Source organism: Thamnophis elegans, chromosome Z, assembly GCF_009769535.1.
Source record: "Thamnophis elegans isolate rThaEle1 chromosome Z, rThaEle1.pri, whole genome shotgun sequence".
In the NCBI taxonomy this organism is placed as follows: Eukaryota; Metazoa; Chordata; class Lepidosauria; order Squamata; family Colubridae; genus Thamnophis; species Thamnophis elegans.
The window spans coordinates 1562283-1588778 of NC_045558.1; the positions used below are offsets into that span (position 1 = coordinate 1562283).

General features: G+C 47.3%; 1 protein-coding gene across 2 annotated transcripts in view; it reads left to right on the forward strand.

The window, feature by feature from the left end:
- Nucleotides 1–26188, forward strand: part of LOC116520585 (neoverrucotoxin subunit beta-like) — a 32166-nt gene extending 5978 nt beyond the window's left edge. Inside the window, exons 1-3 of one of the 2 annotated variants that reach the window (XM_032234841.1) lie at nucleotides 12178–12275; nucleotides 18506–18638; nucleotides 23760–26188. In XM_032234841.1, coding sequence (XP_032090732.1) covers nucleotides 18548–18638; nucleotides 23760–25801 — 2133 coding nt within the window. In that variant the 5' untranslated portion in view covers nucleotides 12178–12275; nucleotides 18506–18547 and the 3' untranslated portion in view covers nucleotides 25802–26188. Of the gene's footprint in view, nucleotides 1–12177; nucleotides 12276–18505; nucleotides 18639–23759 lie in introns of those variants that run through there. The other variant, XM_032234842.1, reaches the window with a different exon arrangement.
- The last annotated feature ends 308 nt before the right edge of the window (nucleotides 26189–26496 follow it).

Consider the following 26496-nt stretch of genomic DNA (forward strand, 5'->3'; position numbering starts at 1 on the left):
GGGGGAAGGTCTGAACCAGTGACGTGGGGTGAGGTTTATGGTTGGTGAGGCAAGCGGGCAAAAGCCACCCTATGTCGGACACAGGGCAGGGCTTTCGGACACCCCGGTGCTGTGTCCGCCATAGACGTGAGACGCGGGGAGTAGGTTGGGCGGGGGAGTGGGCTGGCTGGCTGGGGAGGAGGGATCATGGCCCCTTAGGTGGTCCCCGCCACTGCCGCCAGCAGCTTGGGTGTCCCGGCTCTGTCCGAGCTGAAGAAAGCGGAGGATTGTTCGTCGGGGTGGGCGAGGCGGCAGAGCACGGAGGTTGCGAGAAGCAGCGTCCCCGCCGCTGTGTCCAACGGAAATGTGTGGGCAGCTGGCAGCAGGCCAGCAATGCTGACATCCCAGCTACCATCAAGGGCCTCCGGGTGCTGGGGCGTGGGTCCAAAAAGCCCAGCAGTGCTCTCTCTTGGAGGGAGGGCAGGAACGTAAAGATGAGCTCACACCTGGGAGGAACAGCAAAGGCACCGACTTCTCACCATGGTCTCCTCACATGGGGAGGGGGGACCAACAGCTACTGTCATTTTTGGGAGTGGAGGGAGGGAGCCACCCGTTCCACCTGGTTTTCACTACTGAAAAATCCCTTCCCTTTTTAGAATAGTCGGACACAGCAGTGTGGACGCTGCTTCTTGCTGCTGCCGCACTACACCACCTTGCCCCCCCCGCCTCCTCTGGCGAACAGTCCTCCACTTTCTTCAGCTCGGACGAAACCGGGACACCCAAGCTGCTGGCAGTGGCGGCGGGGGCCACCTGAGCGGCCATGATCCCCCCTTCCCAGCCAGCCGGCCAACCCACCTCCCACCCAATCTGTTCCCCGCCTGGCCCGCTGTCCGGCACAAGGCCTCACTGCTCTCCTCCTCCTCCTCCTCCTCCTCTTCCTCCTCCTCCCCGCTCAAGCGGCGGTGGGCTCCGCAGGACAATAGGGTCTCATTCCTCCCCCAGTGTGGCAAGTTCCAGCGAGCTGGATGCGGGTGCGAGGGGCCTGGCCCCACGGTGCCTCCTCGCTAAGTTGTAGCTGGCAAAGAAAGGGGAGAGGAGGAGGAGGAAAGGGGGAGGGGAGCAGGACGGGCCTCCCGGTGGGGGGAGAGGAGAAAGGGAAGGGGGGCACAGCAGACAAAAGAAAGAAAGAGCCAGCCCGCCAGCAGGGCTGCCCCTCTCTTCTCAAGCAAGGCTGCCCCTCTCTTCTCAAACAAACTCTCTCCCAAATTGAGAGAGAGTTTGTTTGAGTGAAGTGAAGAAACAAACACACACACACGCACACACACAAATTACTTACAATAAAAAATTACTTACAAATTACATTAATTTTGAACTCCTCCCCCGCCCTCCGACCCACATACCTTTTCCAGCTGCTTCACAATCACAGAGGATTTCAACTCTCCTCTTGCCTGCCATGATGAAAATGTAAAAAATGTAAAAGGAAAAAGGCAAGAGCTGCTGAGGTCAGGCTGGGTTAGCTGCTGCCAGAGTCCCCAATGGATGACTCTGCTTAACTGTTTAAAAAAAGCCTCTAAAAAAACACCCCCTACAGGAGGAGGCGAGAGAACCACATGCCTCATCTACATAAGGAACTTTTCGGCTTTTAACCCTTGCTTAACTCTGCTCGAGTGATCATAAAGTCAGACTAAATGAGGCACTTGGTTCTCTCGCCTCCTCCTGCAGAGGGCAGTTTTTAAAGAGGCTTTTTAAAACAGTCAAGCACTAAGCAGAGTCATCCACTGTGACTCTGGCAGCAACTAGCTCAGCCTTTTTCCTTTTACAATTTTTTTTCTTTTCATGATGACCGTGGTGAGGCCCTGCCTCCCCTGCCTCCCCTGACTGCAAGTCTATTAAATATATAACAGAGAGTTTGAGGGAGTTTGCAGAACAGACAAGAGGTTCTCTTGTTCATTTCCCTCCAGTGGAAATGATCTTTATTGTCCCACCTCTCTGGAGCTCCTCTATCCAGTTGCAGGTGTTTTGGAAGATGATGTTCAATTCATGTCTCTGTTTTCTTGTGCTCCGTGCAGGGGTCACCCTTTGGGACCGCAACTCTCTTCAGAAGGACCTGATCATCGAGCCTCAGCCCAAGACAGCCACTGAAATCATTGCATCTGACAGCATAGAGGATAAGGCCTCCGCCCTGGACATCTCAGCCCCCCTCAAGGCCAGTTTCCTGGGAGGCCTGGTTGAAGTGGGAGGGTCAGCCGAGTATCTCCATGACACCAAGAAGTCCAAGAAACAGGCCAGAGTCACCCTTCAGTACAAAACCACCACCAAGTATGAACTGACAACGAGCCACCTGGGAATCCAGAATGTCTCTTACCCAGCCGTCCTAGAACATGGCACAGCCACCCATGTGGTCACCGCCATCCTCTATGGAGCCCAGGCCTTTTTTGTCTTTGACCGAGAAGTTTCTTCAATGGAGATGGTGAAAGATATTCAAGGAAGTCTCCAGGATACAATCAAGAAGCTGATCTCCATCACGGGAAAAGCACATACGAAGCTAAATGAGGAGGAGAAAGAGAATGTTCTGAAATTCAATTGCAAGTTCTATGGAGACTTTTCTTTGGACACAAATCCAGTGACTTTCCAAGATGCCATGCAGGTTTACACAACTCTACCAAAAATGTTAGGGAAAGATGGAGAGAAGGCTGTGCCAGTGTGGGTCTGCCTCTACCCACTGAACAAGCTGGACCCCAGAGCAGCTAAGATGGTCCGTGAGATCAGCCTAATGTTGATCTCTGATGCTGAGAAGGTCTTGGAGGAACTCAATGACATTGAGATGGAAAGCAATGATCTAATCAACGATCCCATTGCTGAGACGTTCCCTGAGATCGAGAGGAAGATCCAGAGCTTCAAAGATCTGTGCAGGCAACACAGGAAGACTTTCCAGAAACAGCTGGCCACAGTGTTGCCTTCCATCCGGGGAGGAGAGCTGGAGGAAGGGACCCTGGTGGACATCTTGAGGTCTGTCAACCAGATGCCCTTTAACAGCCAAAGGTTCCGTGAATTTCTGGACACCAAGAAAAGAGAAATGAACCTTGTCAAATCTTATCTGTCTATTCTAGATGGTATGGAAGTGATCTCATCTCAGAACATGCTGGAAGAAATTGTTCTTAACCCTGAAAAATTATATGTGGTCTCCTTTGTATTCACTTTTTTACACAAAGAGGAGCCATTTCTGTTGAGCTTACAGGACTGGCTTCAGGAGCGGTTCTTGCCAGAATCAAATAAGTCCACAAAATCCCCTCCTGAGGTGAAGAAAGGCCTGGCCTGGTTTGAGGACAAGGAGAGGATCCACAATGCTCGTCAAGCTGTCAAATCCATCAAGAAATATTTCAGTATCAACCAATCCAATGAGAATATCCGTTTTGCTGTGGCCTCACTGCCAGATGTGGACAACCCAGGAGCCTCCATTTACCTTTATGAAAATGGAGAGCTGGTCAGCAAGAACTTTGAGTTGCCCTCAAAACCTCTCCCTTTCCTGATCAGTGAACTGAGACACGACAGCATTCGGCTGAAGTTTCAGCCAGCAGAATATGGGAGGGCTGCCATCTCCAGCTATCTGGTATGGTACAAGATTACAGGGGAAGAAAACTGGACAATAGTGAGGGTAGAAGGCACCAGGGAAACTTTCCTACTGAAAAATCTGGCTCCAAACACAGAGTGCCAGTTCAAGTACACTGCTTGTTGCAAACTGGGCCTTAGTGAAACCAGTCACCTGAGTCTTCCCATAAAGACCCTTCCCATCAGCCCTCCTGAGGGATTAAGAAAAACTGAGGCAACATCTTCTACCATCTCTGTGGCCTGGAGGAGTCCCAGCATCGTCGCTTCAGGAGTAAGGGTCAAGGAGTACAAGGTGGAGTACAGAACGGTGGAGGCTGATATTGAAAAGGACCCGTGGAATGAAGTAAAGACCCATCGTTTTTGGTATCAGCTTAAAGATCTGACGTACCAGACAACATATAGAATACGGGTGTCAGCCGTGTGTTATAATGGAGCTCTGAGCATCCCCAGTGAGGAGGTGACGATCTCCACATCACATTTTCTGAATTTTCAGCGGCTGTGGGGTTGTTCTATCGTGTGATGCGGTAATGGTATCCTATTTTCTTCAGTACCTGTCAGCCTCTCTATCGCTAGCTTGCTATCGGCTGTAATGGGGGAAGGGGTTTCGGTATTTGGGAGGGGAAACGTGCTGGTGGAGATGTCTCTAAATGAAAAGGGAGTTTCGCTCTCTGCGCATGCTGAATGGGCTTGTTTAGGCCTGGTCAAGGTCAACCGTCTCTGCGTACCAGATGGGTGAAGCCACCTGGAGATGCACCCCACGTGACACCATTGGGCGTTGGAGATTGGACATTCAGCTTGGGGTTGTTGGTGGGGGAGGGATTTGGGTAAATTTTTGATATGTAAAATTGCACGCCTTTAGCCTCAGACCTTGCTTTACTTTCGTTGCTATCAGTTCATATCCAGTAAAAGTACTTTTTTCTCTAAAACCATGGAGTTGGTGGTTTCCTTTCTTGGGTTTTGAAGGAGGCACATCTGACATTACCGCTTCGGTAGCAGGAACACAGCTAGGAACCTCCAGCAACCACAGCAGCATAAGTCACAGCTGATGAGTCATACACATTCCATTGGCTAACTGACTGGAGGAAGAGGAGGAGAGAAGTGGCCATCTTCCCTCTCCCCCCCCCCCACCATCATCACTGTCATTCCTCTTCCAGTTGTGAGCCTAAGCCAGGCTCCAGAGGAACAAAAGACCCTGATTGGGGGGGGGGGAGCCTGAGATCTTTCTCGGGAAGGGGGGGCTGTGTGTGCTCAGAAAAAGGAATCCAGACCTCAAATGGATGGTTGGATTGGAAAGATGGATGGATGGGTGGGTGGATGCATTGGAAAGGGGGATGGATAGTTGCATCATGGATGGATGAGTGGGTGGATTGGAAAGATGGATGAATGGATTAGAAAGAAGGAGGGAGGGATGATGGATGGATGGATGGATGGATGGATGGATGGATGGATTGGAAAGATGGATGGGTGGAGGTTAGGAGGTCAGGAAGGAGAGAGGGATGGAGGGAGAGATGGAGAGAAAAAGATCAAGGATTCCCAACATGCTGACTGGAGAATTCTGGGAGTTGCAGTCTTCAAGTCACAAAAGATGAGAAATACCCGGATGGATGGACAGATAGAGGGAGGGATCTGTGGATGAGGCAGATCGGTGCTTTTCACCAGTTAGTGCCAATATGGTGTGTCCAAATTAATTTATAATTGGAGAAATCAGAACGTTCAGTTTGTGATGGATGCATTAGTTGGAACCTGATAAAGATGCAGGCAATGTAGCCCACCGGTTGGTTCAGATAAACTCCCTAATGGACAGCCATTAGTGTCCCCCCCCTTTCCTCTGGAGGAAATCCCTTTAGTTGCCTCCACCTCAGGTTCTGTGGGTGTGGCTTGGGGGGGGTGTCTTATGATTGAGTGGGCATGGCCAACTCAATGTAACCAACAGCCATGCCCATTCAGTCATAGGACCCCCCACAAAACCACACCCACAGTACCCGATAGGAAAAAAAAAGTGTGTATGATTACAAGAAGGACTCACAGTGAATGCTGTGGCAGAGAGAAGCCCAACTTTTCTCCCTCCATTCACAATGAAGCTGCTGCTCCCTTTATGTAAGGTGACCAGACGTCCCGATTTTCGTGGGACAGTCACGATTTCGCACAATTTGTCCCGTGTCCCGGGGCGTTCTTAAAAAGTCTCGATTTTTATGACCAGACCCGGAAGTAAGCCTGCCCCGCCCCCAGCCCTTTATACCCATCCCGGCCGGCCGGTATTTTGTCCCTTCTGTCTCCCCGTTGCTCAGAAAAGCAACTCTGGGAAGGTCCTTTGCTAGCAGGCAGTTTGTAGGATGCCTGCCGTCACCAAAGGACCTTCCCGGAGTTGCTTTTCTGAGCAACGGAGAGACAGAAGGGACGCAATCTCCTTTCATTCTCCCTCTGCCTCATTCACTCGTTCGGGCAGCAGAGAACGAAAGAAAATCGCATAGCCAAGGACAAAGGAGCCTGCAGCCTCCTTCATTCAAACGTTCAGGCAGCGGGAATGGGGGGGGGGCTTTCTCACATGCCTTCTTTCTCTGAAGCCGCTCCGGATTCAGCAAACTGGGCAGCGCGTGCCCTTGGGATTGTGCAGCAGCCGAAGATCGCCTGGTTAAAAAGGAGGAAGAGGAGGCTCCGCTAGTCCGGAGGCCATCCGCGGGGGCAGGGGGATACACACACACACACACACACACACACACACACAGGGAGGGAGGAGAGACAGAGAGACAGAGTGAGAGGCAGACACACACAGAGAATGACAGAGAGAGAGACAGAGGGAGGGAGATAGAGGCAAAGAGCCACACAGAGAGTGAGAGACAAACAGATACAGAAAGAGAGGGGGGGAGGGAGTGTTTATGCACAGAAGGGGGGTTTAAAACTTTGGAGTGAATCCAGGAAGAGGGAAGAGATGGAGGACTGGCTTTTCACTCCGATTTCTGAGCCCCCAGCTGTTAGTGACGGAGGAGGAGGAGGAGGACGAAGGAAGGGGTTGCATTTTTGTCAGGCTGAAAGCTCATTCTGTGGCGTTTTTAAAAAGTCCTGTTCTACTTTTTTTAAGCACGAAAGGAAAAATCTGCAAAAAGTCACGGGGAGCCCGGGAATGTTCCTTGCAAAGCATCATGGTCGCAGAGAATGCAAATGAAGGTGCTTATCTCCCCGCCCGGCTCCGTGTCCTTGTATTCAAATCGGTGTCACACTGAGTCCCATTCAGAGGGCGGAGGGATGCTGTGCTTTTTTTTTTTTTTTACCTATGTTCTCACAACCATGCAAAGGAGAGTTTTGTGCTACAAGGATCTTTCTTTCTTTCCCTGTCTGCAGTTCCGATTGTAGTTGCTTTGGATTAAAGCACCGTTTTCTCATTCCTTGCCTCCCTCCCCGCTTTCCTTGCAGCACCCTCGCTTGCAAAATGTTCCCCTGATTTGGTTTATAAGTTCGCAGCAATGTGATCCAACAAATAGGAAAGTTTTAATAAGATTTTCTGACTTTATTTGGTCTCTGCTGCCCCGCCACCCCCACCCCCTCCCAAGGAGAGAGTGGGAAGGAGAGGAAGGAAGGAAGGAGGGGGGGAAGGAAAAGAAGAAGGGAGGGGGGGAAAGATGGAAGGAGAAAAGATGGAAGGAAGGAGAAAGAATAGAAGGAAGAAGGAGGAAGGAGAAGGAGGAAGATGGAAGAAGAAAGGAAGAAAAAGAAGAAGGGAGAAAAGAGGGAAGGAGGTAGGAAGAGAAGGGGAAGAGAGGGAAAGAGCAGAAAGACAAAGAGGATGAAGTTGATAGGCAAGAGGAAGAAGGAAGGAAGGAAGAAAGAAAGAAAAAGGGAGGGAGAGAGGAAAGAAGAAAAGATGGAACTAGAAAGGAAAGAAGGGAGGGAGGGAGGAAAGGGGAAGACAGGGAAAGAGCAGAAAGACAGAGAAGGTGAAGGTAGATAGGTAGAAGGAAGGAAGAAATAGGAAGGAGGGAAGGTGAAAGGATGGAAGGAGGAAGGAACAGAAGCGAAGGGGAAGAGAGAGATGGAAAGAGCAGAAAGACAGAGAAGGTAGATAGGCAAAAGAAAGGAAGCTGAAAGAATGGAAGGAGGAAGGAAAAGAAAAGGAGGAAGGGAGTGAGTGAGGAAAGAAGAGAGGATGGAAGGAGAAAGGAAGGAAGAGAGGGAAAGAGCAGAAGACGGATAAGGTGAAGGTAGATAAGCAAGAGGAAGGAAGAAGGAAGGATGGAAGGAGGAAGGAAAAAGAAGGGGTTGCATTTTGTCAGGCTGACAGCTCGGATCGGGTTCCCCCGTCTCCCCCACCCCTTCTGCGCAAGATATCAGCAGCCCCCGGGCTGCGAGCTCCTCCCACTACGAACAACTTCCGCTTTTGCTGCCAATGCAAGCAAACTCCTTGGCCTTTTTGTTATATTTATTTCCCTTGTAACGCACGGGACAAATCCCTGTAGTTTTCTTGACAAGTTTGTTTTTTCAAAATGTTTGCCATTTTCTCTCTGCCGTCCTCGGGCAGAGAGAGGACTGGCCCAAAGTCAGCCAGGTAAGCTTTGTGCTACAAGAAGTAAATCCAACCTTCCCTGATGCAGGAGGGGGTGAACAGGTAAACCCACCAGTGGCTGGCCAGGTTAGGTGGTCTTACTAGAATGGACCTCATAAATTCATATTAGCTTGGCTTTTCATTCTAGTGCCCTGGAGTTCCAAAGTTGACTTTTAGCTGGAGTGAACTTTCTCCCCAAACTTCCTCATAAGTATTAAAAATAGGGCTGAACAGTGTGGCAAGACCCTGTAAAGGAGGGGCACAGGAAGCCAGGCGTGGGTGAGAGATAGAACAGAGGTAAAAACTGCCGACAGCTTAAGACATTATAGGAACTTCTCTTTTTTGTATTTCTCCTATGTACTTCGCTGTAACAGTCCAAATGAACTTCCCCTTTTTGAAATGTCATGCTTGTCTTGTGTATGGAAACGCCTTGAGAACGCGCAGTGTGGAACACGGCATAAAAGTAGCATCCTGGGCAGAGCCCAGGCAGTTCAGCTTTTGGTGTGTGAACACACTGAACTCGATGCATCAAATAAACCTGTTTCTCTCACCTTCGTGGTATCAAATCCTGGTCTTTCGTAAGTAGATTACAAACCTCAATCAGCTGCAACACCCTGCCATTCAAACTTCCCTTGTTCTCAGGTACCAACCTCACAACCATTTGCTGGACAAAAGACATGAAATAATGCCACACAAAAAAAAGCTAACAAACTTGGCAAAGAGGTTGAAGCTGTCCAAAGGTAGCAGCCCATCCAGGGAAATCTTCCTTCCAGGAGGGTGGAGATTCCAATTATGAATAAACCAAAGATCCTTTTCTTCCTGAAATGGCCACTTCTACCTATGAGAAGCCGGCAGGAAAGAAGGGGGGAACTGCAGCTCAGTGGGGGTGCCTGAACCTAGAATGCAGGATGGTCGGGGTGCGAATCAGAATTAGAATAGAGCCAGGAGGGACCTTGGAAGTCTTCTAGTCCACCCCTGTCCTCAAACAGGAGATCCTGTATCATTTCAGACAATTGACTTTCCAGTCTCTTCTTAAAAACCTCCAATGATGAAGCACCCACAACTGTCAGTTCCACTGGTTCATTGTCCTTCCTGTTAGGAGGCTTCTCCTCAATTCTAGGTTGATTCTCTCCTGGATTAGTTTCCATCCATTGTTTCTTGTCCAGCCCTCGGGTACTTTGGAAAATAAGTGGACCCCCACATCTTTGGGGAAGCCCCCCCCCCAATACTGGAACACTGCTATCATGTCCCCCTTGGTCCTTCTTTTCTCCAGACAACTCCAAATCCTGCAACCGATCTTCAGATGTTTTAGCCTCCAAGGCCTTTAATCATCCTAGTAGTTGCTCTTCTTTGCACTTTTCCCAGTCTCTACCTATGTTTTGTAATGCGGGACCAAAACTGGGCACAGCATTCCAGGTGTGGCCTTACTAAGGCTTTACAAAGCGATACTAACCCTTCTCGTGATGTGCCTTCTATTCCCCGACTCGGGTGAGAATTGTTAAGTAACCTTCCCAGAGGAAAACAGATCAACTTGACCAACAAACGCAGATGGCTTTGCCCAATTGAGGAACCTGGAGATTCAGCCATGGGACGAATCTGGTCTCCTCGGCCGGGAAATAGGAAATATCTCTCCTGCCTAGTAATAAAAGAATGGGGGCTGGATTATAAGACCTCCAAGGTCCCTTCCAGCTCTATTCCACTATAAGATCTTCGGTGCAATGGGACCTTCCTCTTTTCTGGAAGTGTTTAACTGCATTTGGAGACTGGGAATCCTTCCAACTAGCGGGAAAGATTTGTGGCCTTGGTTTCTTGAGATTCCCTGAACTTGGCATTGGTTCATTGTTGGTTTTGGAAAGGGTTCTTTTTGCTTGTGACACTTCCTCATTTTGGTAACATTCAGGGGGGGGGGGGATTTCCCAGCCTTGGTGACCTTAAGCTGCAGGGAGCTTTCTCACTCTTTCTGAAGCTCCTTCCTCTTTGAGGTGTGTCTGTTTCGGTCCCATTGAAACATTTGCTTAAAAGTTAAATATGGACACAGAAAACTAAAGAAAGAGCAAAGAGTTTTGCCGTCTGAGCAGCATATTGTTTGGAAGGGCCTGGATAGGCATCTGCCTGGAATGGTATAGGGTCTCCTGCTTGAGAAGGGGGCTGGACTAGATGGCCTCCAAGGTCCCTTCCAACTCTGACATTCTGTAAGGGTCTCCTGCTTGAGAAGGAGGTTGGACTAGATAAAGAGATGAATTATTAGTTTGTCTACGACAATTGATTTATCAATTAACTGATTAATTTAACAATTAATTAATTGGTTAACTGACATTGATTCACTGATTACTGATCTACTGATTAGTGTAATTGATTAATCTATTGATTACGGTGATTGGGGGTTGCGATCATATTATAAGCAACTGCGTTCTCTTAGCTGACAATGTAAAACTATTTAACACCACCGACAATGCTGCTACCCTTCAAAAAGATCTTGACTATGGGTCAGAATGGTCAAACAATTGACAACTTCGAATCTCAACCAACAAATGGCAAAGAAAATCAGAACACAAAATACACGCTGGGTGGACACAACCTTGTAGACGACCCTCACTCTGTCAAGGACCTTGGGGTACTCATATCTAATGATCTAAATGCCAGAACCCACTGTAATTGCATTGCCAAGGGAGGAAAGAGGAACCTATCCTCCAAAGCACCTTAATCTGGACTAGAAGCAACGGATGGAAACTAATCAAGGAGGGAAGCAACCTAGAACTAAGGAGAAATTTCCTGACAGCGAGAACAATTAACCAGTGGAACTGCTTGCCACTGGAAGTTGTAGCTGCTCCAATACTGGAAGTCTCCAAGAAGAGGTTGGACAGCCATTTGCCTCAAATGTATAGGATCTCCTTCTTGAGCAGGGGGTTTTCTTTTAACACTTTAACAGAGTCAGAAGGGACCTTGTAGATCATCTATTCCAACCTCTCCGCCCAAGCAGGAGACTCTACCCCATTTCTGACCGAGGGCAGTCCAGTCTCTTCTTGAAAACTTCCAGGGATGAAGCTCTGTTCTGAAGGCAACTTCTGTTCCATGGGTCGATTGCTTTCAGTTGGGAAACCTTATTTCATTGACTTTGGAAATAAAGGCTAAAGAGGAATCGGTGTACTTCAAGACATGGAGAAGATTTTATGAATAGTTAGAGAAAAACATAAAGAAAATAAAGGAAGAGGAAGATATGGAACCTAGATGATACACCATGAAGTAGAAAGGGGGGGTGAGATAGGGAAGAAAATAATAATATATAAGTATATATTCAAAACTGATACAACGGGGGGGGGGGGACACATAATCAGGATAGATTTGAGAAGGAAAGGGAACAAGAAATTATAGTCAACTATTTTTGGGTTTGCAGAAATATCACCCCAAGAAAATAAAAAATTAAAAGCTGGAAGAGACACCTACAACAATAGAAAAAGAGAGGAGGAGAGGAGGAGAGGAGATTAGAGGAAGAGGAGGGAAGGGAGATAGAGGTAAGGAGAGGAAGGTGGAAGGGAGAAAAAGAGAAGGAGAGATGGTAAGAAGGGGAAGAGGAAGAGAGGAGAAGGGGAGAGGTAAGGGAAGAAGGAAGGGAAAGGAGGGAGGAAGAAAGTAGAGAAGGGAGGGAGGGAGAAAAGAAAGGGAAAAGAAGGTAGTGTCAAAACAGACAAGGGATGGTAAACAACCCAAACTGTATGTTATAACCCTGTAAATGGAATGACAAATGTATAAGAAGGACGAATGTAAAAAAGAATAATAACTACGTGAATGTATACCTATAATTGTATATAGAGAAGTAAAAAAATTTTTTTAAAAACTCTTAAAAGAGGAAATCTTCTTTCTCCATCTCCAAGGTTCCTTCCAACTATTATTCTAGCCTTTGCTTGACTTTTGTCCTCTTCCTTACGGATCGAAAGACAACTTCCCCCCCCACCCCCCAAAAAAAGTTTAGGTTTCGCTTTCCTGCAAGTCTGTGCTTCCTTCAAATGCCCACCCTTTCCTCCTTGAGCGAAAGTGAAAGTCGAAGACAGCAAGATCTCCCTCCCTGTCAGCCTGCAGGAAGATTCCCCGGGTAGCCAGATTGGGCAACAGCTGGGCACAGCTTAAGCCACAGACCCGAAGGAGGGGAAAGGTAATGGGGACCATTCGGTGGGGTGGAGGGATAGAGGGAACGACGGAAGGGGGATGGAGAAGGCCAGGTTTCTCTGTATTTGGGTGGGTGGGGGGAATTGGAGGACTTGATTTTCTGCACACCAGGAAAACTAGACTCAAGGACAGTTTTCTCCCCTCTGCTAAAAACTAATTCCCACAACACTCTTGAACTCTTTATTAAAGCTGTGTTACCCTTATTCTCCTCGCCTTTCCTGTTCCCCGCCTCCTTTTCTCCTTAGGACGGTCCCTTGGTTGCTGGTGTCTTTACGATTTGTATTGCTTTCTTTAGTTTCCTCGTAGGATTTATGTTGATTGATTATTTAGGATCCCAGGACCGTCACTGAGTGTTGTAGCTTAGGATTTATGATGAATGTACTTTTATGATGATGACAATCGTTTATCACTTATGGCCTTTTTTTTAATTGAAAATTTTTTGGGGGGAAAAAGGCTTTACAAATATTTACCTCCCCTCCCCCACCCACCCACCCACCCCGACTTCCCAGAACAAATGCAGGGTATAAATTTTTAACAAAGATGTTCTAAAATAAACTTTAAAAAAAGTTAGTCTCATCTTTCATTTGAGCTTTAACTCCTCTTTTGTTAGGCTAACTCTAAACAGATTATAGCATTCCTTGCTTCTTCAGTCATAAACTATCTGGAATTTCTTAGTCCCATATTTATTTTGAGTATAGTCAATCCATCTTCTCCACTCCAGTTTATATCTCTCGTTTGAGTGGTCTTTGAGATATGCTGATATTTTAGCCATCTCTGCTAAGTTTGTAACTTTTAATGTTCCGTCTTGAACAGTAGGCAAATCTTCCTTCTTCCAGTATTGCGCCACTAACAGTCTTGCTGCCATTATTAAATGCAAAATCAGGTTAGTCTCTATAACAGTCCAATCAGTAGTTATACCTAACAGGAATAACTGAGGGGTAAACTTTATCCTTTTTTAAAGAACATTTTGCATAACCCACCATATTTTTATCCAAAATGCTTTTAACCTTTTTACAAGTCCACCACATATGGTAATATGCAGCATCAACACAATCACATCTCCAGCATTTAGGTTGTAAATTCGGATACATGCAGGCCAGTTTTTTAGGATCCAAATGCCATCTATAAAACATCTTATAAAAGTTCTCTCTCAAATTTTGGGCTTGTGTGAATTTTACATTTCTTACCCATATCTTTTCCCATGTATCCAACATTATTGGTTCTTCAAAATTTTGTGCCCACTTTATCATGCAATCTTTAACTAATTCTGCTTCAGAATCCATTTCTATTAATACATTGTACAACCTTTTTATATACATTTGACTTTGATCCCTAATTTGTTTTAGTAGATTATCCTCATTTTGCGTAAAACCAATTTTTGGATCTTTTTTTCCATCTGGCGTGTAATTGCCCATACTGAAACCATGTTTGAATTACCTTTTCCTCTTTTAGTACATTCAAGGGCTTCAGTTGTAATACACCTCTTTCTAAAGTGAGAAGCTGTCTGTATGTGATTACATCCTGTTTTTGTACTATATTTATATTTTCTATTGCATGTCTGGGAATTGCCCACATAGGTATCTTATCGTTTAGTTTATGTTGATATTTTTTCCAAACCCGCAATAGAGCATTCCTTAAAATATGACTTTTAAAATTCTTATCCACCTTTTTGTCATATAGCAGGTAAGCATGCCAACCATATACCAAATCATGCCCTTCGATATTAAGTATTCTATCATCTGTTGAGTTAATCCAATCACTGATTAGTGATAAAACTACTGCTTCATAATATAGTTTTAGATTTGGCAATTTCAAACCTCTCTCACATACATCTTGCATTATTTTAAGTTTTATTCTCGGCTTCTTCCCTGCCCACACAAATTTGTTAATTCCCATTCTAGCAAGTTTGCATCTTTTTTAAGTATTGGTATCATTTGAAAAAGAAATAGAAATTTAGGCAAGACATTCATTTTCACTGCTGCTATTCTTCCCAACAAAGATAATTGTAATTTTTCCCAATTTTTCATCTCTGTCTGTATACTATGCCATAATGGCTCAAAATTATACTTATATAGTTTCCCGTTTGAGGTTGAGATGTAGACTCCTAGATATTTAACCTTTTTAACTATTTCTCATCCTTTAATTTTTTCTAAGTCTTCCCTTTGATTAGTGTTCATGTTTTTAACTAGCATCTTTGTTTTTCCTAGGTTTATTTTAAATCCAGATACTTGGCCATAATGATTAATCACATTCATTAAAACCTTGATAGATTTCTCTGTTTGCGTTAATGTTATAACCAAATCGTCCACAAATGCACGTAGTCTATATTCTTGATGCATGATCTTGATTCCCTGTAAATCATCTGACCCCCGAATTTTATTCATCAATAATTCCAGGGTTATAATAAACAATAATGGCTCTCCCCCCCCCTTAAAGGCGGCGGTGGTGGGACCCCTCCTGAAGAGGCCGTCTTTGGATCCAGCCATTCTAAACAACTATCGTCCAGTCTCCAACCTCCCCTTCGTTGGGAAGGTTGTTGAGAAAGTGGTGGCCTCTCAGCTCCGGCGGTCGTTGGATGAAACCAATTATCTAGACTCCTTTCAGTCTGGATTCAGGCCTGGCTGCAGCATGGAAACTGCTTTGGTTGCACTGACCGATGATCTCTGGAGAGCCAGGGACGGGGATCATGCCTCCGTCCTAGTGCTCCTTGACCTCTCAGCAGCCTTCGATACCATCGACCATGGTATCCTTCTGTGACGGTTGCAAGAGGTGGGGGTGGGAGGCACCGTTCTTCGGTGGTTCTCCTCCTACCTTTCGGACAGGTCGCAGTCAGTGTTGGTTGGAGGGCAGAGGTCAACCCCTAGGCCCCTTAAGTATGGGGTGCCGCAGGGTTCAGTCCTGTCCCCCCTCCTGTTTAACATCTACATGAAGCCGCTGGGTGAGATCATTCGGCGGCACGGGATAAAATATCACCAGTACGCAGACGATACACAGCTGTATCTGTCTGCCCCGTGCCAACTCAGTGAAGCAGTTGACGTGATGTGTCAGTGCCTGGAGGCTGTTAGGGTCTGGATGGGGGTAAACAAGCTTGCACTCAATCCTGACAAGACCGAGTGGCTTGTGTTTTTCCCTCCCAATAATTGGCCATGTATTCCATCTCTCAGGCTGGGGGTGTGTGAAATTTTATGCCCCTCAGACAGGGTTCGCAATTTGAGAGTCCTCCTGGACCCACAGCTGACTTTAGAACATCATTTGTCAGCTGTGACCAGGGGGGCATTTGCCCAGGTTCGCCTGGTGCACCAATTGCGTCCCTACCTGAACCGGGAGGCTCTCGCAACAGTCACTCACACCCTTGTGACCTCAAGACTGGACTACTGCAATGTGCTCTACATGGGGCAGCCCCTGAAGAGCATTCGGAGACTTCAGCTTGTCCAGAATGCAGCCGCACGAGTGATTGTGGGTGCACTTCAGTACACCCACGTTACACCTATCCTCCACGAGCTGCACTGGCTGCCTATCGGTCTCCGGATACGCTTCAAGGTGCTAGTCGTCACTTATAAAGCCCTTCATGGTATTGGACCTGGGTACTTGAGAGACCGCCTGCTGCCAATTACCTCCCAAAGACCTATTAGATCCCACAGACTAGGCCTCCTCCGAATTCCATCCGCCGGCCAATGCCGATTGCCGACCACCCAGAGGAGGGCCTTCTCTTGGCTGCTCCGGCCCTCTGGAACGACCTCCCCGTGGAGATCCAGACCCTCACCACCCTTCAGGCTTTCCGCAAAGCCGTCAAAACCTGGCTGTTCCGGCAGGCCTGGGGCTGATGAGTTCCCATCCCCACTCGAATTGTGTGGCTGTTGACTGCTTTTAAATTTTTTCCGTATTTTGTTTGTTTATCTTTTGCTTTTTTGTTTGTATTATTCCCTCCCCTTGGTTTGTTAGCCGCCCTGAGTCCCCCCGGGAATAGGGCAGCATACAAGTTTAATAAACCTTGAACCTTGAACCTTGATAGGGGGCAACCCTGTCTCGTATCTTTCTCGATTTTAAATAGGTCTGTTAAACTTCCATTGACTATAATTTGTGCTGTTTGTTCCTGATATATTGCTTTAATTGATTGTAAAAAATACTCTCCTATTTGCATCTTTTGCATTATTTTCAATAAAAATTGCCAATTCACTCAATCAAAGGCTTTCTCAGCATCTAAGAATATAAGCATTGCAGGGATTTGATTATTCTTTCCCAAGTGTTCCAGTATATTAACAATTTGTCTTACATTATTTCTCATTTGTCTCCCTGGTATAAAACCGGTTTGGTCATTATGAATCAATTGCAGAATAACCAACATTAACCTATTCGCTAATATTTTTGTAAAAATTTTATAATCTATATTAAGTAATGATATAGGTCTGTAATTTTTTGGTTGACTAAGATCTTGGTCTTCTTTAGGTATCAGGAGTATGAAAGCTGTCTTCCAAGATGGAGGTATCTTCCCTTCCATTTGGATTTTATTAAATAATTCCTTAACGGGGTTCTACCATTTCTAATTGTAGATTTTTGTAATAAGCCACTGTCAAACCATCTGTACCCGGTGCTTTCCCTACATTTAGCTGTTTAGCTGTTTAATTACCTGGAGGATTTCCCCCGAGGTTATTGGTTGATTCAATCTTTCCCTTTGCTCGTCCTTAACTATAGGTATTTTTTCTTTGTCCAGGTATCTATCTATATCTGAACCTTGTATTTTGTCACTTATGTACAATCCTGTAAAAAATTCACGAAAGGCCTTTTGAATCTCATCCTGTTGATACACTTCCTTCCCTTTATAATGTATTTTCGATATGTTGTGAGATTTCTGTTTCTTCCTAGTCAAGTATGCTAACCATCTACCAGGTTTATTTGCGTTACAGAAAGTATTATGTTTTGCATATAACAAATTAGTAGCTACCTGGTCTGACATCAGCATATTAAATTGCGCTCGTAATAAGGGAATTGCTTCTTTAATCTTATCTCCTGGGTTTAATATTAGATCCTGTTCTCTCTTCCTAATCTCTTCCTCTAGTTCATTTCTTTTTTCCCCCTGTTTACGTCTATATAACCTATTTAAATTTATTAGGACTCCTCGCATGTACGCTTTACTTGCATCCCAAACCATTTCCATAGATGTGCCCTTATTCATATTAAAGACAAAATATTCTCTCAAGAATTTTTTACATTCATTAACATTTTTCTCATATCTAAATAAATTTTAACCCCTCAAATACTGGAATGCTGCTACCATGTGGCTCCTAGTCCTTCTTTTCTCTAGACTAGCCATACACAATTCCTGCAATGTTCTTCATATATTTTAGCCTCCAGGCCTTTAATCATCTTAGTTGCTCTAAGATTACTATTTCCTAAGTCTCAACCTCTTTTTTTGTAATGTGGGAACCAAAACTGGATGCAGTATTCCAGGGGTGGCCTTACTAAGGATTTATAAAGGAGTGCTAACACTTCACGTGATTTTGATTCTGTCCCTCGGTTTATACAACCAAGGAATACGTTAGCTCTTTTGGCCTCTGTTAGACTCCACTGCTTACTCCCCTCCATGTAGATGTAGTACCATTAACCATTGAGTCCAACAGTTACAAATCCATCTTCAATCCACCCCACAGTTTTCTACTTACCAACAATTCGTTTGTGGTCTACTCTGTCGAATGCCTTGAGGAAGTCTAAATTATACTCTGTCCACAGCATTTCGCTATCCATTCCCAGAATGCCCCGGTAAGTGGGGCTGGCTGAGGAATTCTGGGAATTGAAGTCCACAAAAAGTTGCCAAGGTGGGTGACCACCTCTGGTCTACAGGGGTGCAAATACTGTGTGGCTTGTTGTCTATGGCTTGCAAAGTATCGTATACTCCAGCTGTCTGCAAGGAGTATAAATCCTTCCATTCTCCACCATCCAGTCAGAGCTGATGAAGCTTTTTGGATGAGAAGTGAAACATCTTCAAAAGAAACAGACAAAAAATTCCAGTTGCCTCCTGAAAAAGCACCTTTGGGACCCCAAACTCTTTCGCAATGTGGTCTGCAGTGCACCCAGTGGTGCATTCTTGGAACACCTTCCTACGAGCTGTTGGAGAGCGGGACACCCGTGGTTCAGTCAGGGGCATGCACTGTCCTCCACACATCTCGCAGAGCCATTGGTCAGTCTTTGCCTCCTCCAGGTGAATCTTCTCTCTTTCAGGACAGCAGAAGCATCACCGACGCATAGGAGCTGAGCATAGTCATGTCAGAAGACATCGTTGAGACCCCTGCCCTGGGCCGCCCATTCCAGCTGGGGATGCTGTACGACTGTCGCAAGGATTTGCTCATCCTAGGTAGGAACTGGAGAGAGGCTGATAGGTCTCGGGAAGGAGGGGGGGGAGATGGGCCTGCCATAGAAGCACAGGATCACCACAGGGTCACTTTGGGGCTTGGCTCCTGGACCTACAGGCTGCTGGTAGCACCTACCTGGATAGGAACTGCCCAGAATGCCAATCCAACCTTTGGCCATGCACAGGGCAGGGCATTCGGACGCCCCGGCGCTGTGTCCGCCATAGACCGAGACGCATGAAAACTGCTGGTGCCCCCTGTAGGCCAAATGGCATTACTCGAAATTGGAAACAACCAAAGGGGCAGTTGAAAGCAGTTTTCCATTCGTCCCCCTCTTTAATTCTGACTCTATAGTACGCTTCTCTTAAGTCCAACTTAGTGAAAATACGGCCCTTCCCCAGTTGGGCCAGCATGTCCTTCATCAGTGGTAATGGGTACAGGTTCTGAGCTGAGATGCAGTTCAAGTTTTTGAAGTTCACACACAATCTGAGGGAGCCATCTTTCTTTTCTCTGAACAATACTGGCGCTGCTACCTTGGGTCTTGCTGGCTCAATGAAACCCCTTTCCAAGTTTTTATCAATGAATTTCCTCATTTCCTCCATCTGTTTATTTATTAATCATTTATTTATTAATTAGACTTATATACCGCTTCATAGGGCTTTCAGCCCTCTCTAAGCAGTTTATAAAATTTTTAGCAAATTGAGTCAGCAACTTGCCCCCACAGTCCGGGTCCTAATTTCACCCACCTCGGAAGGATGGAAGGCTGAGTCGACCTTGTGCCGGTGAGATTTGAACTGCTGAACTGCAGATCACAGTCAGCTAAAGTGGCCTGCAGTACTGCACCCTAACCACTGCACCACCTCGGCTCTTAGGGGACATTGAATATATATGGGGGCTTTGGAAGCTTTACTCCAGGTAAAATATCAATGTGGGTCTGTGAGGGGGCAATTTATCAGAAGATTTCTCACTAAAAACATCCTTGAGGTCCCAATATTCCTTTGGAATTCTTTCCTCCCCCTCAATTCTCTCCTGCCCCCTGGCTGCCAGTGTGGGGGTAGTAGTATCAGAGGCTGGAGATTCAACTTTTCCCTCAGGGGGTGTGGTTGTTCGAATCCGTAACCAACCCTCTCTCCAGTTAATGTGTGGGTTCCATCTACGGAGCCAGGGGAGCCCCAAGATAAGGGGCCAGTCCATCCCAGGGGCCACAATAAAAGTTATTAATTCCTGGTGGGTACCCATCCACATCTCAATGGGTTCAGTGGAAAAATGAGCAGGGCCGCCTCCGGCAATAGAACCATCAATTTGGCAAAAAGCAATAGGGACTTTTAAAGTCTTTAATTTTAAGCCCAGTTTCTCCACCATGTCAGGGCTTATCATACAACGGGAACACCCAGAGTCTAATAGAGCTAAAAGTTTCTCTGTTGCGCCAGAAGAGGGCACTCTAAGCTCAATTGGGATAAGCATAGGATCAGATCGGGAACTTACCCAGCGCTGAGAATTCTCATCATCAGATTTGTCAGACGAACTGGAGCTTCCGTCTCCCTCCTCCTCTGGCTCGAAGCGTCGAGAAACATTCTCAGCAGCGAAGGCAGCCTCCCTCCTCTTACTTGGAGTCTTCTCCGGTTTCCCCTCCCTCCGGGGGGGGGGAGCAGGTTGAGTCAGTTTGACGCGGCAATTCATAGCACAATGCCCCTCCTTTCCACAGCGGAAACAAGCGAAAGGCTTGGCTTTGCCCGCAAAACTTCCCCTGCCTTCACTCCTTGGGCGGGGGGGTTTAGGAGGTGCTGGGGGGGATTTTCAGCTTCTCCCTCTCTCATGCAACGCAGTCTGACTAAATCCAACTCCACGTCTGCCGTGTTTTCATACCAAGGTTCTAAACGACGGGGAAGGCATCGAACCTTCTTCTCATGACTGCCATAAATTCATCAAAATTCCTCAGGAGAGGGGAATTGCATTTATGTAGCCCGACCATCCAGTCGGCCACTTTCTTCTCCAAAGCCATTAACACCATTCTCACTTTAGTTTCATCTGTCTCTAAATCAGGTCCATATATTTCCATATAATTCCAGACCTGAATAATAAACAACCCGAGGCCTCTGGGGTCTCCATCATATTTTACGCTTAAGGGTGAGACCTTTGCTATCCAGCATCGCCTGCCTCCCCCCTGCTCTTGAAATGTCTCTAGCCACTGGGGGGGGAGGCTGGTTCTGGATTTTCTTGTGCACAACCCCCTTCGGCCCCTCCACTTTCCCTTAAGCTATGCATTGAGTACTTTTGCTCCAACTCGTCTGTCAGCTCTCTTTCCACTGCTCTCTCTCAAATTCAACGTTCACTCCCTGCCTCTTCGAGGAGCCTCATGGCGTGAGAGATTTTGTAGTCTTCTTCTCCAGTGCCACTCCAGTCAGCCGCTGGTTTTTTCTTTGGCCTCCTTCTTGTGACTCCAGCTTGTAATTCCTCAGATTCTTCTTTCTGTCCCACATCCCAAGTCCATCTGGGACGGACGGCAGGTTCTTCCACTCTCAGTTCAGCCAGTCTTTCTGTTAGAGATGGTCCCGCCGCTGCCCCCACTTCTTCCTCCTGGTCGCTTTCACGCAAGGACATTTTCTTTTCTTCTTGTGAGGGCACCTCCCTTGGAAGTTGTTCGCTCCGGGATGGGTGCGATTGAGATTCAGCTTGTTGTCAGCTGTGACTTCATTTAATAATCAGGAAAGAAACCACTCAACTCCATTTCTTTGAAATCAAGTGTACTTTTACTAATTATAAACGAACAGTAGCAAAGCTAATCTGAATCTGGTTAATTAGGCGCGAAAGCAAAGAATATCATGTATAATTCAATTCCCTCCCCTTGGCACCCCAGTCCATAGTCCAATTATAATGCACCCAACTGTCAGGTGGGAGATAACTTCAAAAGTCATCACCAGGATGGAATGCTGGACAGTTAACCTTGGCGGGAAACTCCCTTCCTCCACATGCGGAGTAAGATGGTCAGGTCAGCATCTAGAATCTTCCTCCAGCACATCATGATTCCCCTTCCAAATACCATGCCCCCCTCCCCGTTACAATGGCAGGCGAAGCAGCAGCAATGCAGAGGCTGACACACGGGGAGTAGGCTGGGCAGGGGAGTGGGCTGGCTGGCTGGGGAGGAGGTATCATGGCTCCTTAGGTGGCCCCCGCCGCTGCCCCCAGCAGCTTGGGTGTCCCGACTCTGTCCGAGCTGAAGAAAGCGGAGGATTGTTCGTCGGGGTGGGCGAGGCGGCTGAGCATGGAGGCGGCGAGAAGCAGCATCCCCGCCGCTGTGTCCAACGGAAATGTGTGGGCAGCTGGCAGCAGGCCAGCAATGCTGACATCCCAGCTACCATCAAGGGCCTCCGGGTGCTGGGGCGTGGGTCCAAAAAGCCCAGCAGTGCTCTCTCTTGGAGGGAGGGCAGGAACGTAAAGATGAGCTCACACCTGGGAGGAACAGCAAAGGCAGCGACTTCTCACCATGGTCTCCTCACATGGGGAGGGGGGACCAAGAGCTACTGTCATTCTTGGGAGTGGAGGGAGGGAGCCACCCATGCCCCCCTGGTTTTCGCTACTGAAAAATCCCTTCCCTTTTTAGAATAGTCGGACACAGCAGTGGGGACGCTGCTTCTTGCCGCCACCGCACTCCGCCACCTTGTATCCCCCGCCTCCTCCGGCGAACAATCCTCCGCTTTCTTCAGCTTGGATGGAGCCGGGACACCCAAGCTGCTGGCAGTGGCAGTGGCGGGGCCACCTGAGTGGCCATGATCCCCCCCTTCCCAGCCAGTCAGCCCACCCACCTCTTGCCCAATCTACTTCCCGCCTGGCTGGCCGGCCGGCACAAAGCCTCACTGCTCTTCTCCTCCTCCTCCTTGTCCTCCCCGCTCAAGCGGGACAATGGGGTCTCATTCCTCCCCCGGTGTGGCAAGTTCCAGTGAGCTGGATGCGGGTGCGAGGGGCCTGGCCCCGCGGTGCCTCCTCGCTAAGTTGCAGCTGGCGAAGAAAGGGGAGAGGAGGAGGAGGAGGAAAGGGGGAGGGGAGCAGGACGGGGCTCCCGGTGGGGGGAGAGGAGAAAGAGAAGGGGGGCACAGCGGGCAAAAGAAAGAAAGTGCCAGCCCGCCAGCAGAGACGGGTAAAAGACCTACCTCTGCTGGTGGGCTGCCCCTCTCTTCTCAACAAAGGCTGCCCCTCTCTTCTCAAACAAACTCTCAAATTGAGAGTTTGTTTGAGTGAAGTGAAGAAACAAACACACACACACACACACACACACAAATTACTTACAATAAAAAATTACTTACAAATTACATTAATTTTGAACTCCTCCCCCTCCCTCCGTCCCACATACCTTTTCCAGCTGCTTCACAATCACAGAGGATTTCAACTCTCCTCTTGCCTGCCATGATGAAAATGTAAAAAATGTAAAAGGAAAAAGGCAAGAGCTGCTGAGGTCAGGCTGGGTTAGCTGCTGCCAGAGTCCCCAATGGATGACTCTGCTTAACTGTTTAAAAAAGCCTCTTAAAAGAACGCCCTCTACAGGAGGAGGCGAGAGAACCACGTGCCTCATCTACATAAGGAATTTTTTGGCTTTTAACCCTTGCTTAACTCTGCTCGAGTGATCATAAAACGCCAGACTAGATGAGGTACATCGTTCTCCCGCCTCCTCCTGCAGAGGGCACTTTTTTAGAGGCTTTTTAAAACATTTAAGCACTAAGCAGAGTCATCCACTGTGACTCTGGCAGCAACTAGCTCAGCCTTTTTCCTTTTACATTTTTCTTTTCATGATGACCGTGGTGAGGCCCTGCCTCCCCTGCCTCCCCTGACTGCACGTCCCTGGTCTGAACACAGAAGTCCCCTTTTAACCCTTAATAAAAACATAGTTTCTCCAGGGAGTTTGAAATCTCTCTTGAGATCAATGTATGCAGAGCAATTCTCATTCCTCTCTACTCAGTCAAAAGCCTTTGGAGTTTCAGAGTGTTTGCAGAACAGACAAGAGGTTCTCATTCATTTCCCTCCAGTGGAAATGATCTTTATTGTCCCACTTCTCTGGAGCTCCTCTATCCAGTTGCAGGTGTTTTGGAAGATGGTGTTCAATTCATGTCTCTGTTTTCTTCTGTTCCATGCAGGAAAGACCCTTTGGGACCGCAGCTCTCTTCAGAAGGACCTGATCATCGAGCCTCGGCCCAAGACAGCCACTGAAATCATTGCATCTGACAGCATAGATGACAAGGCCTCCGCCCTGGACATCTCAGCCTCCCTCAAGGCCAGTTTCCTGGGAGGGCTGGTTGAAGTGGGAGGGTCAGCCGAATATCTCCAGGACACCAAGAAGTCCAAGAAACAGGCCAGGGTCACCCTTCAGTACAAAACCACCACCAGGTATGAACAGCTGACAATGAGACACCTGGGAATCCAGAATGTCTCTTACCCAGCCATCTTTGAGCAGGGCACAGCCACCCACGTGGTCACCGCCATCCTCTATGGAGCCCAGGCCTTTTTTGTCTTTGACCGAGAAGTTTCCTCAACAGAGACGGTGAAAAATATAGAAGGAAACCTCAAGTCTACACTCATAGAGAAAATACATATTGGAGCAGAGATCCAGCTGACTGAGGAGGAGAAAGCAAATGCTCTGAAGTTCAGATGCAAGATCCACGGAGACTTTTTTCTGGAAAGAAATCTAATCACTTTCCAAGAAGCTATGAAAGTTTATGCAAGTCTACCAAAAATGTTAGGGAAAGAGAAGGCTGTTCCTATACGGGTCTGGCTCTCCCCACTAACCACGTTGGACACCAGAGCAGCTAAGATGGTCCGTGAGATCAGTGTAGAGTTGGTCTTTGATGCTGAAAAGATCTTGGAGGATCTCAATGAAATAGAGATGCAAAGCAATGATCTAATCAACGATCCCATTGCTGAGACCTTCCCTGAGATCAAGAGGAAGATCCAGAACTTCAAGGATCTCTGCAGGCAACACAGGCAGACTTTCCAGAAACAGCTGGCCACAGTGTTGCCTTCCATCCGAGGAGGAGAGCTGGAGGAAAGGACCCTGGTGAACATCTTGAGGTCTGTCAAAGAGTCACCCTTCAGAAGCCAAATAGTAGGTAAATTTATGGACAACAAGGAAAGAGAAATTGAGATTGTCAGATCTTATCTGACTAATCTAAGTAAAATACAAGTTATCTCATCCAAGAACAAGCTGGAAGAAATAGTTCTACACCCCCAGAATGAATATGTGATCTCCTTTGTATTCACCTCTTTACATAAAAAGGAGCCAATTCTGTTGACCTTAAAGGACTGTCTTCATGAGCGGTTCTTGCAACAATCTTCTCGCACTATTCCTGGGGTGAAAAAAGGCCTGGCTTGGTTTGAGGACAAGGAGACAACCCATAATGCTCGCCAAGCTGCCAAGTCCATCAAGGACTATTTCAGTATCAACCAACCCAATGAGAAGGTCCGCTTTGTTGTGGCCTCACTCCCAGATGTGGACAACCCAGGAGCCTCAATATACCTTTATGAAAATGGAGAGCTGGTCAGCAAGAACTTTGAGTTGCCCTCAAAACCTCTTCCTCTCCTGATCAGTGAACGGAGACATGACAGCTTTCAGCTGAAGTTTCAGCCAGCGGAATATGGGAGGGCTGCCATCTCCAGCTATCTGGTATGGTACAAGATTACAGGGGAAGAAAACTGGAAATCAGTGAGGGCAGAAGGCACCAGGAAAACTTTCCTATTGAAAAATCTGGCTCCAAACACAGAGTACCAGTTCAAGTACACTGCTTGTTGCAAACTGGGCCTTAGTGAAACCAGTGACCTGAGTCCTCCCACAAAGACCCTTCCAACCAGCCCTCCTAGGGAATTAAGAGAAACTGAGGCAACATCTTCTACCATCTCTGTGGCCTGGAACCGTCCCAGCATCGTCGCTTCAGGAGTTAAGGTCAAGGAGTACAAGGTGGAGTACAGAACGGTGGAGGCTGATATTGAAAGGGACCCGTGGATTGAAGTAAAGGCCCATTGGTTTTGGTATCAGCTTGAAGGTCTGACGTACCAGACGGCATATAGAATACGGGTGTCAGCCGTGTGTAATAATGGAGTTCTGAGTGTTCCCAGTGAGGAGGTGACGATCTCCACATCACATTTTCTGAATTTTCAGTGGCTGTGGGGTTGTTCTATCGTGTGATGCTGTAATGGTATCCTATTTTCTTCACTACCTGTCAGCCTCTCTATCGCTAGCTTGCTATCAGCTGCCATAGTAACGGGGGGGAGGGGTTTCGGTATTTGGGAGGGGAAACGTGCTGGTGGAGATGTCTCTAAATGAAAAGGGAGTTTCGCTCTCTGCGCATGCTGAATGGGCTTGTTTAGGCCTGGTCAAGGTCAACCGTCTCTGCGTACCAGATGGGTGAAGCCACCTGGAGATGCACCCCACGTGACACCATTGGGCGTTGGAGATTGGACATTCAGCTTGGGGTTGTTGGTGGGGGAGGGATTTGGGTAAACTTTTGATATGTAAAACTGCACGCCTTTAGCCGCAGACCTTGCTTTACTTTCGTTGCTATCAGTTCATATCCAGTAAAAGTACTTTTTCTCTAAAACCATGGAGTTGGCGGTTTCCTTTCCTGGGATTTGAAGGAGGCACATATGACATTACCGCTTCGGCAGCAGAAACACAGCTAGGTACCTCCAGCAACCACAGCATAAGTCACAGCTGATGAGTCATACACATTCCAATGGCTAACTGACTGGAGGAAGAGGAGGAGAGAAGTGGCCATCTTCCCTCTCCCACCCATCCCACCATCATCACTCCTCTTCCTCTTCCAGTTGTGAGCCTAAGCCAGGCTCCAGAGGAACAAAAACCCCTGATTGGGTGGGGGGAGC